At 43.5% G+C, this 19,702-nt stretch overlaps 1 protein-coding gene across 1 annotated transcript; it reads left to right on the top strand.

Moving 5' to 3' along the window:
• Positions 1-4,777: 4,777 nt before the first annotated feature.
• On the top strand, positions 4,778-17,792 carry LOC135554215 (caspase recruitment domain-containing protein 10-like). Its single transcript, XM_064986367.1, has 24 exons — positions 4,778-4,945; positions 7,369-7,611; positions 8,135-8,272; positions 8,358-8,544; positions 8,864-9,002; positions 9,211-9,399; positions 10,157-10,276; positions 10,456-10,581; positions 10,921-11,091; positions 11,284-11,382; positions 11,925-11,961; positions 12,608-12,645; positions 12,920-13,008; positions 13,209-13,255; positions 13,373-13,493; positions 13,642-13,819; positions 13,919-14,042; positions 14,223-14,463; positions 14,682-14,748; positions 14,834-14,936; positions 15,052-15,210; positions 15,384-15,496; positions 17,088-17,203; positions 17,349-17,792. The coding sequence occupies exons 1-24, from the start codon at positions 4,939-4,941 to the stop codon at positions 17,554-17,556; spliced, it is 3,060 nt and encodes a 1,019-aa protein (XP_064842439.1). The 5' UTR covers positions 4,778-4,938; the 3' UTR covers positions 17,557-17,792.
• Positions 17,793-19,702: the final 1,910 nt, after the last annotated feature.

The following is a 19,702-nucleotide window of genomic DNA, read 5'->3' on the forward strand; positions in this document are numbered from 1 at the left end:
TATGGTTCCCAATCAGAGACAATGACTAACACCTGCCTCTGATTGAGAACCATATCAGGCCAAACATAGAAATAGACAAACTAGACATGTAACATAGAATGCCCACTCAGATCACACCCTGACCAAACAAAAAATAGAAACATACAAAGCAAACTATGGTCAGGGTGTGACAAAAGCTGTCTATAAATGCAGTTCATATGTGTGGCAGTGCTTACATTTAGATAACCATGCATGCTACATACATCCTATAATTTAAAGGTTAATTACAGCCACATGTTTCTGGAAAGAAAGTGATTAAGATATGGCTGGAATGAGGGTAATATTGTTGGGTGGTGCATTTGCATGCATGCGCAAGGGGTGTACATTTTGGGTAGAGGGTTGTTTTCTTGTAGGTGTGTTTCTAAGTGTGAGTGAGGGAGTTATTAAGACAAATAAGGTATCAGATTTCAACCCATGACCCCTCCGCAAATTCTCTAACTATACAAACTGAACCACTAATGCTAATATGCTCCATTTTTAACTGGGCTTTATGTTACAGTCTGCGTCCTGCGCTACACAGGGCCTGATGGAAAACACAGGCGGTCTGTGGATGTGGCTGCTCTGCTACCCATGGCTCTGTGCCCAGATCCCAGTATAGTGTTCTGTGGTTAGCAGAGAGGGAATGTCCTGGAATGGTTACTAGATCTACAAAACACAATGGGCAGTGTTTAATAGTGTTGGGTGGTTTTTATGACTGAAAAATTAATTTCTTGTGAGGAGAACCATGGAAGGAGAGTGAGTGAAGTTGATATTCTCCCTTTGTCAATTTGAAGTGCAGTATGTTCCCAGATCACAATTTATTCTTTCACTCTTTAATGGTAAGTCTCATACTGTATACCCATATTGACCAGTTCATCTCATTAACACTGATTAACGTTTGTGATGATAATCGTCAATCCTAAAACTGGCCATCCACGACACATGTAGACAGTGGAGTTGGAGTATGACCTCTGATGTCTGTAGCATTGAGGAACAGACACTGTTTAGGTAACACACACACTCAGACATACATAGACACACGCGCACACACAGCAGCAAGACATTTCACCTTGAGGTGGGTTTCTGCACATAGCGCACAGCTGTCTTTGTTGCCAGTAGTTGGACATATACATTATACAACATTGTTCAGATTACTTTTGGTCTTCACTGAAATGTTTTATATTTAATTGTATCTTTTCATCCATTTTTGTTTTTTAAACAATTTAACATTGGCTGGCTCAAAGTCTCTGATCCGTGACCTTTATATTTCAATTGGCAGCTGTCAGCTTCTTAACAGTGCTTTGGTGAATGACCAGTTCATTCAAACACTGTTCTAAGGGAGCCAATGTTCTAATGGAAGTTCTATGACCTACACACACAAAAAAATATATATATAGTGCAAAATAAGGGTTCTTTGGCTTTTAACCATAGCGGATCCCTTTTTGGTGCTATTTAGAACCTTTTTTTAAGGTTCTATAAAGAACCATACTCATATACATACAGCACCAAAAAGAGTAGATATGGTTATAACCCTTTTTGGTGCTAGATAGAACCATTTTTAATGGTTCTTTATAGAACCTTTATGGAGAATAGTTATATAAAGAACCTTTCTCAATCTCAGAGGTTCTACAAAGAACCTTTTGGATAACCATGCACGTTTTTAAAATTCTGGTTAGGCATGTCATACAACTAATATTTCATAGGTGATATTATTTTGTTATTTGACAAGTTGGATCAGGCATGCCAGCTCTGGAACGCCTAGGGGTCACTGAGGGGAGAATTGAGAACAACTGATTTAGTCAACAGTTCTCAATTGACACAAGGCCATATGTGAGTGTGTCTTTCACAAGACACCGTCACTGGCCATAGTCATAATTAACATGTACAAACATAACACAACAGGTTAGATCGACTTGAATGATTCTCTCACTCATGGTAAAACCACACCCCAAAATATTCAAATGAACTGAAACCCCTACATTTTAATTATCACAAAAAGATGAACAAACCCTTTTCTGAACTGCAAATAACCATTAAAGGGCACAAACCCTTACCAAATAATCATTGAGGAAACCTATTTTCTAAGTGTGTAACCCTGTATTTTTATTATTTATTATTCACCACAGGGTTTGAACTTGTTGCCAAGAAAGTGGACTGAACTTATTTGTGTGAAATATATCTGTGTTTTGTAATTGTTGGCTGAGCAGCCGTTGACAAAGCAAAACAAAGAAGCTCACCCCTCAGCCAACATCCTGTTTCCTCTGAGCTTGTGAGACCTGCCCAATCATTTAAAAAAACTATACAGACTATAATTGTTACTAATTATAGGACATAGGAAATAATGTGGGTTAAGTGAGAGTGCTAAGCTATTTCACAGTGCTGTGTTCTCTCACTCCAACTTTTATAGACATCTAGAAATGCAGGGGGGCAGCATGGGATCTTGGGAAACTCCTTCTCCTTTCCTGTTTACTCTCAGTGCTTCCACTGTTAGGAATGCATGCCTTAGTGAAGTGCATTGGCTTTTTTTGAGGAGCAGCCACTGTGTCTCCAGGATATCATTATTTTTCTGACTGACTGAGCTTGGTGACAGCCAGAATGCTAGAAGCTATTGTGTTATCTGGACTGGAGTGAGCAGCTGCTGAGACACCTGACCGTCACAGTGGGCCCTGCCCTCATCATCAGCCTCTATCTGAGAGTCAATGGCTTTTGAAAGATGTCACTACCCAGCTGACTTATTTGAATCACAAATCACTCTGGGTGAATCCATTGAAAGAGAGCCCCTCCAACTTTTGAAAACAGGACATAATGCCCAAAGAGAGCCTCCTCTGATGGGCTGAGAAATTTTCTCTCTGTATAGATGCATCCTATTTTTCTCTCTTCTTTGTTTTTCCTCTGACTTCTTTTTGTTTAAATAAAAAATTCCTAACACTGACACTCTGGAGCCTCCTTGGTGTTGTTGCATCTTTTGTGTTGATCTGAATCTAAAACAGGAACATGCATAATCTCTTCCACGTCATATGGGGTCAATTAGAGAATAAATTGCAGAGCAAGATTAGAATTTACTCTTTTGTTCTTTGTTTTCCCTCCAAAAGTGAGGAAAGACACATTCTTTGTGGGGACAAAGGGTTGATTCTGCTGCAGCAGAGTCGACAGTGAGGCCCGAGTCAGAGATGGGGCCGTGGGTCTACTGGGTGAAGGCCAGTGTGGTTGTGCTGGACTGGGACAACGTATTCCACCACTGCAGCACTGGGCTCTGGGGCTCTCTCAATGCCCTCTCTGTTTCTGTCACCTCAGAAATGACAAGAATGATGTCCCCTCTGGGCCTGGCCTGTGGCCGCACTGCTTCTGAATGTGAGAAGCAGGCGAGGGCTTTGAGAAAATATGAGAACGAACGAGAGATGGGGAGGGGGGAGAGGACGTGCTAAAGTGGTTTCAAACATCTATTTCTGAACATTAAGGCGCCTCATTTATGTTTTTTTGTTTGTAGGCCCCATGGCTTTGGCTTCTGTGCTGTAGGCCCTTCTTCAGTCCAGCAGCTCTGAGACACTGGTCTGCTTGTTTATTCAGGGGAGGACCAGTGGCCGGGGGTAGCTTGACATTTCCTTTCAGTGTGTCAAGAGAAAGACACATTCGTTTGTCAGGCACCCCATATTTCCTGTCTCACATTAAACCCACTATCAATCTTAACTGTATACAATAAGTCGGCATAACTAAATATCATTGCTAAGGTAGCAGCAGCCTTTCAAAAGCAATTACATCATACTGAAATGAAATTATGTGTCATTGTGTATCTAAGGCGTGTTCCCTCTATTGTAGACTGCTACAGTAGTTTAGGGAAACTGATTCAAGATTTTGTAGTAAAAGAGAGACCATGAATGAGTCAGTGGACCAGGCCAGGGTGAGTCACATGCTGGGCAAGAGCCCCAGGGTATGGCAATCTAACAAAATATAACATAGGACAAATCTGTCCTATATATTCAACAGAATTAATCAAATATGTAATAAAAATAACTGGTATTATTGGTGTGAGCAATGGAACTTCCAAAGATATTGACGAAAGAAAGACAAATTAAACTGAGCAACTTTGTAAAGCAGTGGGTGGATTGCTCCACCTTGTGGAAAAGCCCTTCTCAAGCCCCTCTTCAAAAGCAGCTTTAACACCTAATTGCGTTTAAGGGAGTAAACTCTAAAAGTTCTACAGTGAAAATGACTGATCTTCATGATCTTAGATCTGTATGGCCTGTTGAAATGGAAGTTGTCCTCTAGCCTAATGATGGCTGGTTACATTTGAACTATGGTAGGCTTTCCTTTTTAGCAACATTTGTTTAAAGTTAACCATACACTGTGTGCACAGGAATATCGATTTCCAAAGACCAAGAACACTTTATTGCAGGAAATTAGCTTTAACAGTCAACTTTGGGCATGAAAATGGTCCAACTCCTCCGCTTTCTCAATTTTCAAACAGAAAATGTTTCCCTTGGGTTAACCAGAGATACAGTATCTGGGTTGACCTGGCCTTAACCTAAAGTACCAGGCTTAAAAGAAAACGCCTGAGAGGAGTACCACATCAGGTTTTCAGCAGAAAATGAAGCATATGTTGAATTAGTTGTTTCTCTGAAAACTGGATACATCCGGTTTTTGGAAACTTATCCTGGTTTGGTCATCTGGAATGATCAGGACAGTTGTGAACAATTGCTGATTGGTGGAATATGGTATGTGCAGGCAATTGTGAGGAGGCGGGACTGCAAAATTGGGGAGGAGTGTGATACTTCGTCCCAGGTACAACACAACCAGCTTCTCAACGCAATAGCATAACCATACTGGAATAGTAGTTTACGTTTCTATGTAGTCATGATTTGATCAAAATCAAAAGTGGAATATCTGTCTGAGGAGTGTGCTTACAACGATCAATCTTTGACAATGAGTGGTAAGTGGGAAATTAAGATTTTTTAATTTTTATTTTTTTTAAATTTATTTTACAGGTGACATTACATAATTTCTTACCTGACTTTTTCAGATAAAGTCAGATGAGTCAATCGGGGGTGAAAAGTTGCGACACTGAATGACACTTCGCCCTCCTTATTGTCTTGTCAGTCACAGTTCTTTTTGGTATTGTAGTCTCCGTTTAATTAATGTAGTAAATATTCATATTGCCAAGGAGTCTGAGGGGTGTTTATTTTGAGAAGTTGACACTGCTCTTGGAGAAAGTTGTTCTTGATAAAAAGCATCTCATGATATCTGTTTTCTATTGACTACATGAGTAGTCTGCATGTGCAAACGAGAGATGACAGGAAAAGATTCCACAGGACACAGATGTGTCTCGACCTGTCTGTCTGTTTGCGAGGGGGGGCGTGGTTATGGAGCACTTACTTACCCCTCATTGTCGGTAAATAGTTAACTTTTAAAACATATATAATGTGGCTTCATAGTTCTGCAGAAAAAAGGACACAGCACTTAAATTGGAAAAAAATCTATTTTGGTTATTGATCTACAGTAAGGGAAGGGGATTTACACCCGGTAATGGAATTACGGTAACGGAATTAGATCATGGGTCCCTGATCTGTACTACTAAACGTGTTGAGAGTCTCAATTGAACGTGTTTTTTCTTAGTCCAGGGAGTTGGCACAACTGCTCCTCAGTAGTTGAGGAGGTCTTTGTCTGCTATCGCAGTAAGTTTGTAAGTGTGCGATATGAATCACACCAGTGTTTGCATTCTTGAGCTCTGAGACAGATTTAATGTCGTCCCTATCATTGTTTACGACCCACCAACCAACCTTGTGCAACACCAGGAGAAACTTGAGTCAATCATTGGTGCAGATAATGCACCATCAATTGTGTTCACAGTACTGGAAGTTAATCCTACAGCCTGGTATACAGTGCATTCGGAAAGTATTCAGACCCCTTGACATTTTGTTACATTATAGCCTTATTCTAAAATTGATTAAAACATTTTTTTCCACTCATCCATCTACACAATACCCCGTAATGACAAAGCAAAAACAGGTTCTTAGAATTTTTTGCAAATGTAGGACATTCAGAGACTTGTCCCGAAGCCACTCCTGTGTTGTCTTGGCTGTGTGCTTGGAGTCGTTGTCCGGTTGGAAAATTAACCTTCAACCCAATCTGAGGTCCTGAGTTCTCTGGAGCAGGTTTTCATTGAGGATCTCTCTGTACTATGCTCTGTTCATCTTTCTCTCGATCCTGACTATTCTTCCATTCCCTGCTGCTGAAAAACATCCCCACAGTATGATGCTGCCACCACCGTGCTTCACCGTAGGGATAGTGCCAGGTTTCCTCCTGACGTGACACTTGGCATTCATGCCAAATAGTTCAATCTTGGTTTCATTAAACAAGAGAACCTAGTTTCTCATGGTCAGAGTCCTTTAGGTGCCGTTTGGCATACTCAAAGTGCGCTGTCATATGCCTTTTACTGAGGAGTGGCTTCCATCTGGCCACTCTACCATAAATGCCTGATTGGTGGAGTGCTGCAGAGATGATTGTCCTTCTGGAAGGTTCTCCCATCTCCACAGAGGACCTCTGGAGCTCTGTCAGAGTGACCATTGGGTTCTTGGTCACCCACCTGACCAAGGCCCTTCTCCCCCGATTGCTCAATTTGGCCGTGCGGCCAGCTCTAGGAAGATACTTGGTGGCTCCAAACCTTTTCCATTTAAGAATGATGGAGGCCACTGTTCTTGGGGACCTTCAATGCTACAGAATTCTTTTGGTATCCTTCCCCAGATCTGTGCCTCAACACAATAATATCTCAGAACTTTACGGACAATTCCTTCGACGTCATGGCTTGGTTTTTGCTCTGACATGCACTGTCAACTGTGGGACCTTATATAGACAGGTGTTTCTTTCCAAATCATGTCCAGTCAATTGAATTTACCACAGGTGGACTCCAATCAAGTTTTAGAAACATCTCAGGATGCACCTGAGCTCAATTTTGAGTATCATAGCAAAGGGTCTGAATACTTACGTAAATAAGGTATTTCTGTTTTTTAGCAAACATTTCCAAACCTGTTTTCACATTGTGGGGTATTGTGTGTAGATTGCTGAGGAAAACCAATGAATTAATAAGGCTGTAACGTAATAAAATGTGGGAAAAGTCAAGGGGTCTGAATACTTTCCGAATGTTCTGTAATGTATGTTAAATGCAAAATAATCCCATCCAGATTTCATTGGAGCACAGCCAGAAAAGTAAATCCTTCTGCTCCTTCTCACAATGCAGCAGACAATGGCCAAAAACTGTATTATCAAAATAGTTTGAGCCTGTTCTCTTTAAAACACAGAATAACTTTGGCTCCTCTTTCAAACCAGTCCTGTATTAACTTGCTTCCTCTGTACCAGGCATCACAGTATTGGTGAAGGATTATGACACGGGACAAGAAGAGGGGCGGCCGGTGTCCCCGTTCTCTGAGGAGTGCTGTGAGGAGCTGTGGGACCGGGTGGAGGGGGTGAGGCACAAGCTGACCCGCATCCTGAACCCAGCCAAGCTCACCCCCTACCTGAGGCAGTGCAAGGTCATCGACGAGCAGGATGAGGATGAGGTCCTCAACTCCACCCAGTACCCACTACGTATCAGCAAGGCTGGTGAGAGAGGGGGAGGTAGAGGGAATTGGTGGGAGCGAAAAAGAGAGGGAGAATGAGAGAGAAATGATGGAAGGGAATGAGAAGAGTGTAAAAGGTAAGTGAGAGGAGGCAAGGAGAGAGGGGGTAGATCGGCCAGAATGAGGTAAGTAGGGGTTTGTGCCGTGTGAGAAAAAGGTGTTTTTATAAGGATAGCAAGAGGGGAGTGAGAGACAGAGGGAGGGGAGACGGGTATGAGTAACGAGGCAGGAGATCAAGATGAAAGAAATGAAGGGGTGGCCACTAGCTAGGTAAAGGAGCGGGGGAGATAAAGGAGGAGGTAGACAGATGGGGAGTGATAAAGACTGGAAGAGAAGAAGAAACAGAGAGATGAGGTTAGAGAGGTGACAAAAAATGACAAAGGGATTATCTGGAACATGAGTAGCTTTCACACTTGTGTCAGTACAGTACTTACAGTGTCTCCATCTTCAGGATGTATTGTCGTCTTCATCTTATAAACTTTAATGATGTCATCACTGTTAATCAGGACGTTTGATTGACATCCTGCATGGGCGGGGCCAGCGTGGCCTCCAGGCCTTCATGGAGTCTTTGGAGTTCTACCACCCCGAGCAATACACTCAGCTCACTGGACAACAGCCCACCCAGCGCTGCTCCATCATCTTGGGTGAGGATTTGTCCCCAAATATCCCCCTTCCACTCCTGTATGACCTGTGTTCCCCCATTTACCTCCACTGCTGTTTCCCCACCAGATGAGGAGGGTCCAGAGGGCCTGACTCAGTTCCTGCTGCTTGAGGTGCGTAAGCTGAGGGAGCAGCTGCGGGGGAGCCAAGTGTGTGAGCGCCGCCTGTCCCAGCGTTGCCGTGTGGCCGAGGAGGAGCGCAGCCGGGCTGAACGCAAGACACTGGACCTACGACATGACCGGCTGCAGATGGAGAGGTACACCACACGGAACCACATATACAGGGCTTAAAGCACTGTGAGACAAATGACAGTATGAGAAGTATTAAAGTTTGATTCATTGAACTTCACAGGTAAAACCACACAAACATCTGGTTGTTATCCACAGGGCCCAACAATGTGCACTACACCCAAGGTGAATGACAGTATTTAGACCGGAATTTGAAACATCGAGAATGATATACATAAACTACATTCATGATGAGCCATGGTCCATGGCTGTCATACATTTCTTTAATAGGGAGGTACAGTTTCTATGTCCAGTGTACTGAGAGCTGGCTGAATGTGTCTCCCACAGGCTGCGTCAGGACTGGGAGGCAGGCAGCAGGGAGCTGGGCCGGCTGAAGGACAGGCACCTGGAACAGGCTGTGAAATACTCTCATGCCCTGGAGGATCAGGCCAAGGCCTCCGCACGTGAGAGAGAGCTACTGGAACAGGTATAGAGAGGAGAGGGGGACCCCTTGTCTGATGGGTTGTTGAAGGAGAGGGAGGGTGACTGGGACAGAAGAAAGCAGCTGGTGAAAGATAAAAGGATGGATGGGGAGGGTATACATTTTTTTTAAAGAGATGTTGGGACATGCCTTTATAGGAAGCCTTTCCCTGGTAGGATTCCCTTGTAATACTCTTACTCAACCTTTTCTACAGATGGAGCAGCTGAAGACCAGACTGATGGAGGCAGAGAAAGAGACTGACAGTAGTCCTGTCTCTATTGCTCCAGTCAGAAGGAACAGGAGTGTCGCCCATCGGACGAACGAAGCCCCCGCTGTTCCCGAGAAGAGGGAGAAGCCACTGCAGCACATTGACATTCAGAAGTCAGGTCACATTGAAACACAGGTAGAGCCACCACTCAGAGTGAATCTGATTCAGGTCACATTGAAACACAGGTAGAGCCACCATTCAGAGTGAATCTGATTCAGGTCACATTTAAACACAGGTAGAGCCACCACTCAGAGTGAATCTGATTCATGTCACATTGAAACACAGGTAGAGTCACCACTCAGAGTGAATCTGATTCAGGTCACATTGAAACACAGGTAGAGCCACCACTCAGAGTGAATCTGATTCAGGTCACATTGAAACACAGGTAGAGCCACCACTCAGAGTGAATCTGATTCAGGTCACATTGAAACAAAGGTAGAGCCACCATTCAGAGTGAATCTGATTCAGGTCACATTTAAACACAGGTAGAGCCACCACTCAGAGTGAATCTGATTCATGTCACATTGAAACACAGGTAGAGTCACCACTCAGAGTGAATATGATTCAGGTCACATTGAAACACAGGTAGAGCCACCACTCAGAGTGAATCTGATTCAGGTCACATTGAAACACAGGTAGAGCCACCACTCAGAGTGAATCTGATTCAGGACACATTGAAACAGAAGGTAGAGCCACCACTCAGAGTGAATCTGATTCAGGTCACATTGAAACACAGGTAGAGCCACCACTCAGAGTGAATCTGATTCAGGTCACATTGAAACACAGGTAGAGCCACCACTCAGAGTGAATCGGATTCACCCTCTGAGTTTGTGATGTTTTCCCGCCCCGACGGTGCTGCTCTAACTCTTGTATTGTTCCGTTTTGACCTCAGGCTCTGTTGGACATCCTGAAGCAGGACCGCAGGGAGGCAGCAGAGCAGAGACACGAGCTGTGTGGCAACATCGCCAGACTACAGGGAGAGCTGGAGAGCTCTGAGGATTTCAGGGACAAGGTGAGAGCAGAGAAAGGGCCTATTCACGCCATTCTGTCCCATTATTCACTCTCAGAAGTCACTGAGCTGGTGACAGTTTTTTCAAGTTGTCTTTGTTAATGTTTCATAAAGTGTTAAAACATGCCTCAACACAATTGTATTATTCTGTCTTTGATGGTATGGTGTGTTGTGTTGTGAAGCTGGAGTCTCAGTGTGAGCAGCTGCAGCTGAAGGTGAGGACTCTGCAGCTGGACTGGGAGACGGAACAGAAAAGGAGCATTTCCTACTTCAACCAGATTATGGAGCTGGAGAAGGAGAGGGACCAGGTCAGTAGGTCTGAGTAGGGATACGGGTTAGAATCAACGAATCAATGTATGGTAGGGTTTTTGTTTCTGCTGGTTTAAATAGTTCATGGCTGTTTGGACACTGAATGCACATGCACAGAGGAATGTTGAGGTCGGAGTGTTTGATGCCTTTTTGCAGGATAATATAAGGCCTTTCTCTGCATAGTTGCACCATTACTCACCGTAATACATCATTTTTGTCTAGTCGCGCAGGTGTTTCCACTACTCAGTGTCTCCCCCACTCAGTGTCTGTCTGTCTCCTCATAACTCATCTCTCTGGCACCTTCTCTCCTTCTCCCTCTGATACTGTAAATCCTTCAGGCTCTGCGCAGTCGAGATAGCCTGCAGTTGGAGTATACTGACTGCCTATTGGACAAGAACCGCCTGCGCAAACGCATCGCAGAGCTTCAGGCCAATCTAGAGCAGCAGCAGAGAGAGCTGGAGAAAGAGAAGGACAGGAGCAGGGAGCAGAGTTCGCCCTGTATGCACTGTGTGAGTCTCAGCTACTGTATGTACACACATACTGTGTACACACTTTTGATTATACTTGCACAACACAAGTGTGTTTTCCCTATTCTGTCAGTTTCACACACTCACAAAAATATGATAATCAAATTACAGTGTGGACCTGTTAGCCTTCTCCTGTACTCTTCTAATGTGATTGTCTCTCTGTCCCTCTCCTAGTCTCACCTGTCTCTGTGCAGCGAAGACCAGTGCTACGGGCCCTGCTGCTCCCTCGACCTCAGCCCTCTGCCCAACGGCACTCACCAGCTGCTCTGCAAGGTCAGAGTTCATCGCCATCTTATCATCTTCATTGGCAGCAGCTAGAATATTCGCAACGTTGTAGTGTTACCATCAACAGCAGCCACAACATTTATCTCTTCATAATCATGTGATAGATAGTCCTTGAGGAGTGTGGCAGTGTTGCTGTCCAACCTGTCTTTTCATTTGACTTATTCACAGAGTTAAGTAGGTACCATTGAGCTGATCCCCATAACTTGGCATGGTTATTCATGGTCTACTTACAGAGAATATTATTTTTTAGATCAGGGTGAAGCAACTCATGTGTGCTAATTAGGTCACATTGTTGTTTTGCATGGAGTTAGAGATATGATGTTTTATGTATTGTTTATTTCACTTTTGTTTATTACCTACTTCACTTCTTTGGCAATGTTAACATATGTTTCCCATGCCAATAAAGCCCCTTGAACTGAATTGATGTTGCCAGAGAGGAATTTGTGTAACTGTCAGCATGTTGGTACCTGTAGGATACCTTTCAGTGAACAGATGTTGATGATGTCTCTGTTTTCATTTCTGTGTCACAGTCTCCCTCTACAGACCAAACCCATGACCACTCTGAAGGTAAGCCTATATTTCAATTCAAATCAAATGTTATTTGTCACATACACCTAATACAACAGACCTACAGTAAAATTCTTACTTACAAGCCCTTAACTAACAATGCAGTTTTAAGAAAAATACCAACGAAAATAAGAAATAAAAGTAACAAATAATAAAAGAGCAGCAGTAAAATAACAATAGCGAGGCTAAATACAGGGGGTAGAGTTGAGATGAATGCAGTGGTTCCCAACCAGGGGTACTTGGCCTATCCAAAGGGGTTACTTGAGAAGACTCATAAGACCCTAGGCTTACTGGTAAATGCACATGGGGGTACTTTAAGGGTACTCTGGGCAGAGCAAAATATACTTGGTGGTACAGTAACGGAAAAAGGTTGGGAACAACTGGACTATGGGATTGGGGTTTTGCAAGGATAGCATTGAAGAAAAGAGCATTCCTGAGTTGATCCCCCTTTTTTCATGTTTGCTTTATTTATTCTACATTTTTACACCACTGTAGCTGACGAAGGATAACCCGTGTATTTGAACTACTGTTTGAATAAGACATGGTAGAAATAGGCATGGCCAAAACAAATGTTTTTTTGTTTTTTTTTACAACTTTGATGAGAGAGCATAGGCTTAGACTTCTAAATACTTTCTTTTGTCTGCAGGTTCCCGCTCAAACTCAGAGGAGAATCTCTTGACACCAGTGAGTTGTTGAATTACTCCACAACACTTTGTGACATGCCAACATATCAAAGCATCATGTCTCATCTCGCATTCATCTGTATTATATTAATAAATGTATTTTTCTCACTGAACAGTGAAGCTGTGAATACATGCAGTATATGTGGATTGTTGAATAATGAATTCACTTTTTTAAGTTGTCAAGGAGACAATGAATAGGTTTAAATTGTGGGCCTGCATCGATGCTTTAGTCATTCTCTATTTCCCTTCTTGTTTGTGTCCTGTGTGTTTTACAGACAGTGGACAGTGAGAGGGATGTTAACAGGCTCTCCATCTTCCCCTTCCCTCCCTGCATGAACTCCATCAACCGCAGGGTCAACATAGAGTATGTCATACCCATGGAATTAGGAAATATAATTATTATTAATTTAATAGGATATCTATGGTCATACCATAGCAGATCAACTTTTACATTGTTCTCTGATATGGATATATATCACTCTCTTGAATCCCATTTTATGCTGTTCATGCATTTAAAACTAAATAAATGATGATAAACTCCTCTGTTTTCTTATCCCTTTACAGGTTTGACCTGGACTCCTGGGGCAGTGATGAGAATGAGACCCTCACAGGTTTTGTTCAGCTCAGTACATCCCTCCTGTCTGTCTAAGTCTGGAGCTACCTGTAATACCTGTAACTCCGGCTAACTATAGATGTGTGTAGTGATGTCTCATTATGTTGTGTTTCAGGAGTCCAGAGTGAGGTCTCCCTGTCGAACTCCTGTAGCTCCCTGCATTCCCACCTCTTCCCCCCTGACCTCATCAACCTGCCCCCTGTCCCACCTCACAAACCCAACTACAGCAGTCTCGGGTAGGTCTCCATCTCTGTGCTGCCTACATCAGGGCAGCTAATCCAATGTAGTGTAGGTACACATGCTAACCATTCATGGTGTGAGATATAATCTTAACTGTATACTGATAAGTGTAATTACAATCTCTCCTTCCACTTTCTCTTTCAGTTTCGTGCCCCTGTCCCCCGTACCTAGTCCCCCCACTACGCCCAAAAGAGGAAGAGGCAGCCTGGCAGATGACATCACCATCATTGGGGGCAACTGCACAGGCATCTTTGTTAGCAGCGTCAGAGCTGGTTCTCCTGCTGAGCAGTGTGGTCTGAAGGAGGGCAGTGAGTTACTGGAGGTGAGAAACAGAGGCATACAGACAGATGGACAGGCAAACAGATAGTAGAAAAACAGCCACACAGGCCTGAGTATAACTGTCTCTCTTCTCCCTGCCCAGCTGGAAAAGGTTATGTTTGGTGGGGGCAGTGTGCTGATGGGCCAGTGCACTGGAGAGGTGGCACACTTCTCTCTGCAGTGGTGGAGAGAGCCCTCTTCTCTCAAACACCAGATCAACACAGAGGGTAAAGTTCTGAGACTGCTTTTACAGTTGTTTTCCTTGACTGATGTGCTTTTTCAGTACAGTACACCTTTATAGTGTATGGTCTTGGCCTTTATCCAGGCGTCAGACTGTTTATAGAACAAAAAAAGATAAAACAATAGAGTGTGTGTAACTAACTGCCCACCGCTTTTCCTCTTCTCAGCCTACTCCAAGTTATGTGCCCAGCTCCCTTCTCCTACCTTCCACGGTGCTGACTCCTTCTACGTGCGCGTCAACCTGGACCTGGACCCTCATAGCGACCTGCCCTGTCTGGGGGTGCGCTGTGATGACATCATACACGTCACTGACACCCGTTACAATGGGAAGTACCAGTGGCGCTGCACCCTGGTGAACCCCCGCACAGCCAAGCCCTTGCAGGCGGGGATCATGCCCAATTACAACAGGTAAGGGAGAGGTGCCATGTACTGTACCTTTGTGACAGAGTTCAAATTAATGGGTTATATAATGTAAGACATTTTAATAAGCATGAGAAAAAGATTAAACGTTCCATTAATCTATAACAGACAGTTGTGCAAATGTTTAGCTTTGTTAGATTGCACTCATAGACTGCATGGGACACGTAGTGATAAATGTGTATCCCCTAAATCTTTCTCTATCTCAGAGCCCAGCAGCTGTTATTGGTGAGGTTACGTACCATAGCCCTGGAGCAGAAGGATTTCAAGAAGAAAGTAAGTCTCCTCTTGTCCCTACTGTGTGTGAATCTCTGGTAACCAAGGGTAACCAGACTACTGATTCCTCCATTCATCACTGTAGGTATCCAAGAAGGGCTCTGAGCGTGTGCGATTGGTCAAGGCTGTGTCCCCCAGCTGTCGTGGGATTGGTTCCACCCCACAGGTCCTTTACACACTCAGCAACCGTAAGCTCCTCCCATATGACTTTATTGATATTTTTGTTTGTAATTTGAAGACTATGGTAAGATAAAAATGCATGAACATAAATGTGTGTGTGTGTGTGTGTATGTCTTTGCTCAGGTCACGAGGAGCACCTGATTCCTTACAGTATGGTCCAGCCAATACAGGTCAAGACCAAACGGCCTGTCATCTTCTCCCCCTCCCTACTCTCTCGAGGCCTCATAGAGAGACTGCTTCAGCCAGCAAAGTCTGGACTGGACTTCAACACCTGCCAACCAGGTACACACACACACATGCAGACACGCACATGGTTATTTACACACGGTCACTACACACTCAAATTTCAGAAGCACTATGCTTGTTATCCGTCTTGCATGGCCGGCTGTGTTTAAAAGTAATTACTTGTAGATATGTTGTCTCTCTACCGCTTCTTATGGAGTGATGTATTTCAGAGCCAATCCAGGCCACAGAGAGAAATGATAAGAGTGTTTTCCTGCTAGATGCTTCCACCCCAGAGCAGGCTCTTGGAATCAGTCTGCAGTCTATTCAGGATGTAATAAGCCAGGTATACACTCTTTCATTCATTCATTCATTCTCTCTCTCTCTTTCACACACAAACAAACAAACACTTCCCATGGGGCAAAAACTGGTTGTGTCAATTTGTATTTTTTATTTAACTAGGCAAGTCAGTCAAGAATAAATTCCTATTTACAATGACGGCCTACCCCGGCCAAACCCTCCTCTAACCCGGACGATGCTGGGCCAATTGTGCACCACCCTATGGGACTCCCGATCACAGCCGGTTGTTATACAGCCTGTAACCAGGGTCTGTAGTAACACCTCTAGCACTGAGATGCAGTGCCTTAGTCCGCTGTGGCACTTGGGAGACCCACAATGTTGCTTCCACGATATTTCAATGAAAAAATGTTATCAAATCAAATTTATTTATATAGCCCTTCGTACATCAGCTGATATCTCAAAGTGCTGTACAGAAACCCCGCCTAAAACCCCAAACAGCAACAAATGCAGGTGTAGAAGCAAGGTGGCTAGGAATAACTCCTGAGGAAGAAACCTAGAGAGGAACCAGGCTATGAGGGGTGGCCAGTCCTCTTCTGGCTGTGCCGGGTGGAGATTATAACAGAACATGGCCAAGATGTTCAAATGTTCATAGATGACCAGCATGGTCAAATAATAATAATCACAGGCAGAACAGTTGAAACTGGAGCAGCAGCACGGCCAGGTGGACTGGGGACAGCAAGGAGTCATCATGCCAGTTAGTCCTGAGGCATGGTCCTAGGGCTCAGGTCCTCCGAGAGAGAGAGAGAGAGAGAGAGAGAAAGAGAGAATTAGAGAGCATACTTAAATTCACACAGGATATAACAAACTGACCCTAGCCCACCTACACAAACTACTGCAGCATAAATACTGGAGGCTGAGACAGGAGGGGTCAGGAGACACTGTGGCCCCATCCGATGATACCCCCGGACAGGGCCAAACAGGAAGGATATAACCCCACCCACTTTGTCAAAGCACAGCCCCCACACCACTAGAGGGATATCTTCAACCACCAACTTACCATCCTGAGACAAGGCCGAGTATAGCCCACAAAGATCTCCGCCATGGCACAACCCAAGGGGGGGCGCCAACCCAGACAGGAAGATCACATCAGTGACTCAACCCACTCAAGTGACGCACGCCTCCTAGTGACGGCATGAAAGAGCACCAGTAAGCCAGTGACTCAGCCCCTGTAATAGGGTTAGAGGCAGAGAATCCCAGTGGAAAGAGGGGAACCGGCCAGGCAGAGACAGCAAGGGCGGTTCGTTGCTCCAGAGCCTTTTCGTTCACCTTCACACTCCTGGGCCAGACTACACTCAATCATATGACCCACTGAAGAGATGAGTTTTCAGTAAAGACTTAAAGGTTGAGACCGAGTTTGCGTCTCTTTTTTGCATTATGTAATGATGTTTAATTGACGTGGAAAAGATTTTATCTAAATACAATGACATGGTGACATTTTTTGTTGATTTCACATTGAATTCATGTTAGTTGACAACTACACCTAATGTAAATTAAATCAAAACTAGATGTTGAACTGATGTCTGTGCCAAGTGGGTGGGTTACCTCTCCCATATCGGTTTGTGTATCTTGTCTCTCAGGACAAGCACTGTCTGTTGGAGCTGGGCCTGAGTTGTGTGGAGGGCCTTCTGAGGCAGGGGATCTACCCTATCGTCATTAATATCCGACCCAAGAACAAAAAACACAAGAAGCTAAAGTAGGTGCCTGACTGACTATCTGTATTTGTATGTGTTTACAAGACACCTTTAGATCATAAGTTATTCTATTTTTGTAGCTGTATGTTCTCTAATCCAATTTATAAACAGTAGTTACAAAGTCTATCTATTTTGCCCCATTGACAGGAAGTTGCTGACCAGACGAGGGGAGGATGGCATGATGGAGGAGGTGTGTCAGGCGGACGAGCAGCAGCTGGAGACCCTGCCCCTGCTCTACCACACTTTGGAATCCAGCACCTGGAGCTGCACCGAGGATCTGCTTCTCGCCATACGCAATGTCATCCACAGCCAGCAGAAGGCACTGCTGTGGGTTGAGTTGGAAAGGCTCCAATAGATCCCAATGTTATCGCCCAGTTTTATTGTTGTACTTAGCTAAATTTCATACAATTAAAGATACATTTCACACACACCCATATAGATACCTAGTTCTACCACTGTAAATGTGAAGTTTCATGTTCATATGATGAATTTAACCTTACAAGCTCAGTAGTAACGTGTCTTTATGTTTTAATGTTGTATTTATTGTCTACCTATGCTAAACATCAGCATTAAACAACCTTCATTAGTTAACAGAGCATCTTTTTTAATTCTTCAATAATTTATAATAATACATGGAATTTGTATAGCGCTTTTCTAACACCCAAAGACAATAATATTAGTAGTTAGGGTTTGCCTACATTTGCCTTTGGTCACTAGTCACAATACAATAGCTTTTGAAAGTTCTTCTAAAAATAAAGTGCATAAACTGCTTTATGGTTAGGAAAAACTTTGGCCTTTAGAATGTTGCTTTCAATACAACTGGAAACTCGGAAAAAACGAGACCCCAATCACCCCAATCCACAAAAGTGGAGACTAATTTGACCCCAATAACTACTGTGGAATATGCGTCAACAGTAACCTTGGGAAAATCCTCTGCATTATCATTAACAGCAGACTCGTACATTTCCTCAATGAAAAAAATGTACTGAGCAAATGTCAAATTGGCTTTTTACCAAATTACCGTACAGCAGACCATGTATTCACCCTGCACACCCTAATTGACAACCAAACAAACCAAAACAAAGGCAAAGTCTTCTCATGCTTTGTTGATTTCAAAAAAGCCTTCGACTCAATTTGGCATGAGGGTCTGCTATACAAATTGATGGAAAGTGGTGTTGGTGGTAAAACAAATTACATTATAAAATCCATGTACGCTTCTGTCACCAACCAAGGAGGGCCTACAGCAGCACCTAGATCTTCTGCACAGATTTTGTCAGACCTGGGCCCTGACAGTAACTCTCAGTGAGACCAAAATAATGGTGTTCCAAAAAAGGTCCAGTCACCAGGACCACAAATACAAATTCCATCTAAACACTGTTGCCCTAGAGCACACAAAAAACTATACATACCTTGGCCTAAACATCAGCGCCACAGGTAACTTCCACAAAGCTGTGAACGATCTGAGAGACAAGGCAAGGAGGGCATTCTATGCCATCAAAAGGAACATAAATTTCAACATACCAATTAGGATCTGGCTAAAAATACTTGAATCAGTCATAGAGCCCATTGCCCTTTATGGTTGTGAGGTCTGGGGTCCGCTCACCAACCAAGACTTCACAAAATGCGACAAACACCAAATTGAGACTCTGCATGCCGAATTCTGCAAAAATATCCTCTGTGTACAACAGAAAACACCAAATAATGCATGCAGAGCAGAATTAGGCCGATACCCACTAATTATCAAAATCCAGAAAAGAGCCGTTAAATTCTACAACCACCTAAAAGGAAGCAATTCCCAAACCTTCCATAACAAAGCCATCACCTACAGAGAGATGAACCTGGAGAAGAGTCCCCTAAGCAAGCTGGTCCTGGGGCTCTGTTCACAAACCCCAGGATAGCAGCACAATTAGACCCAACCAAATCATGAGAAAACAAAAAGATAATTACTTGACACAATGGAAAGAATTAACAAAAAAACAGAGCAAACTAGAATGCTATTTGGCCCTAAACAGAGAGTACACAGCGGAAGAATACCTGACCACTGTGACTGACCCAAACTTAAGGAAAGCTTTGACTATGTACAGACTCAGTGAGCATAGCCTTGCTATTGAGAAAGGCCGCCGTAGGCAGACATGGCTCTCAAGAGAAGACAGGCTATGTGCTCACTGCACACAAAATGAAGTGGAAACTGAGCTGCACTTCCTAACCTCCTGCCCAATGTATGACCATATTAGAGAGACATATTTCCCTCAGATTACACAGATCCACAAAGAATTCGAAAACAAATCCAATTTTGATAAACTCCCATATCTACTGGGTGAAATTACACAGTGTGCCATCACAGCGGCAAGATTTGTGACATGTTGCCATGAGAAAAGGGCAACCAGTGAAGAACAAAAACCATTGTAAATACAACCCATGTTTATGCTTATTTATTTTTATATTTTGTCCTTTAACCATTTGTACATTGTTAAAACAATGTATATATATATATATATAAT

Source organism: Oncorhynchus masou, chromosome 14, assembly GCF_036934945.1.
Source record: "Oncorhynchus masou masou isolate Uvic2021 chromosome 14, UVic_Omas_1.1, whole genome shotgun sequence".
NCBI classification, from domain to species: domain Eukaryota; kingdom Metazoa; phylum Chordata; class Actinopteri; order Salmoniformes; family Salmonidae; genus Oncorhynchus; species Oncorhynchus masou.

Excerpts from the sequence above, each read along its gene's own strand:
- LOC135554215 (XM_064986367.1), top strand. Across the intron at positions 14,464-14,681 it reads ATCATGCCCAATTACAACAG|AGCCCAGCAGCTGTTATTGG; the intron begins GTAAGGGAGAGG and ends TCTCTATCTCAG. Across the intron at positions 14,749-14,833 it reads AGAAGGATTTCAAGAAGAAA|GTATCCAAGAAGGGCTCTGA; the intron begins GTAAGTCTCCTC and ends TCATCACTGTAG.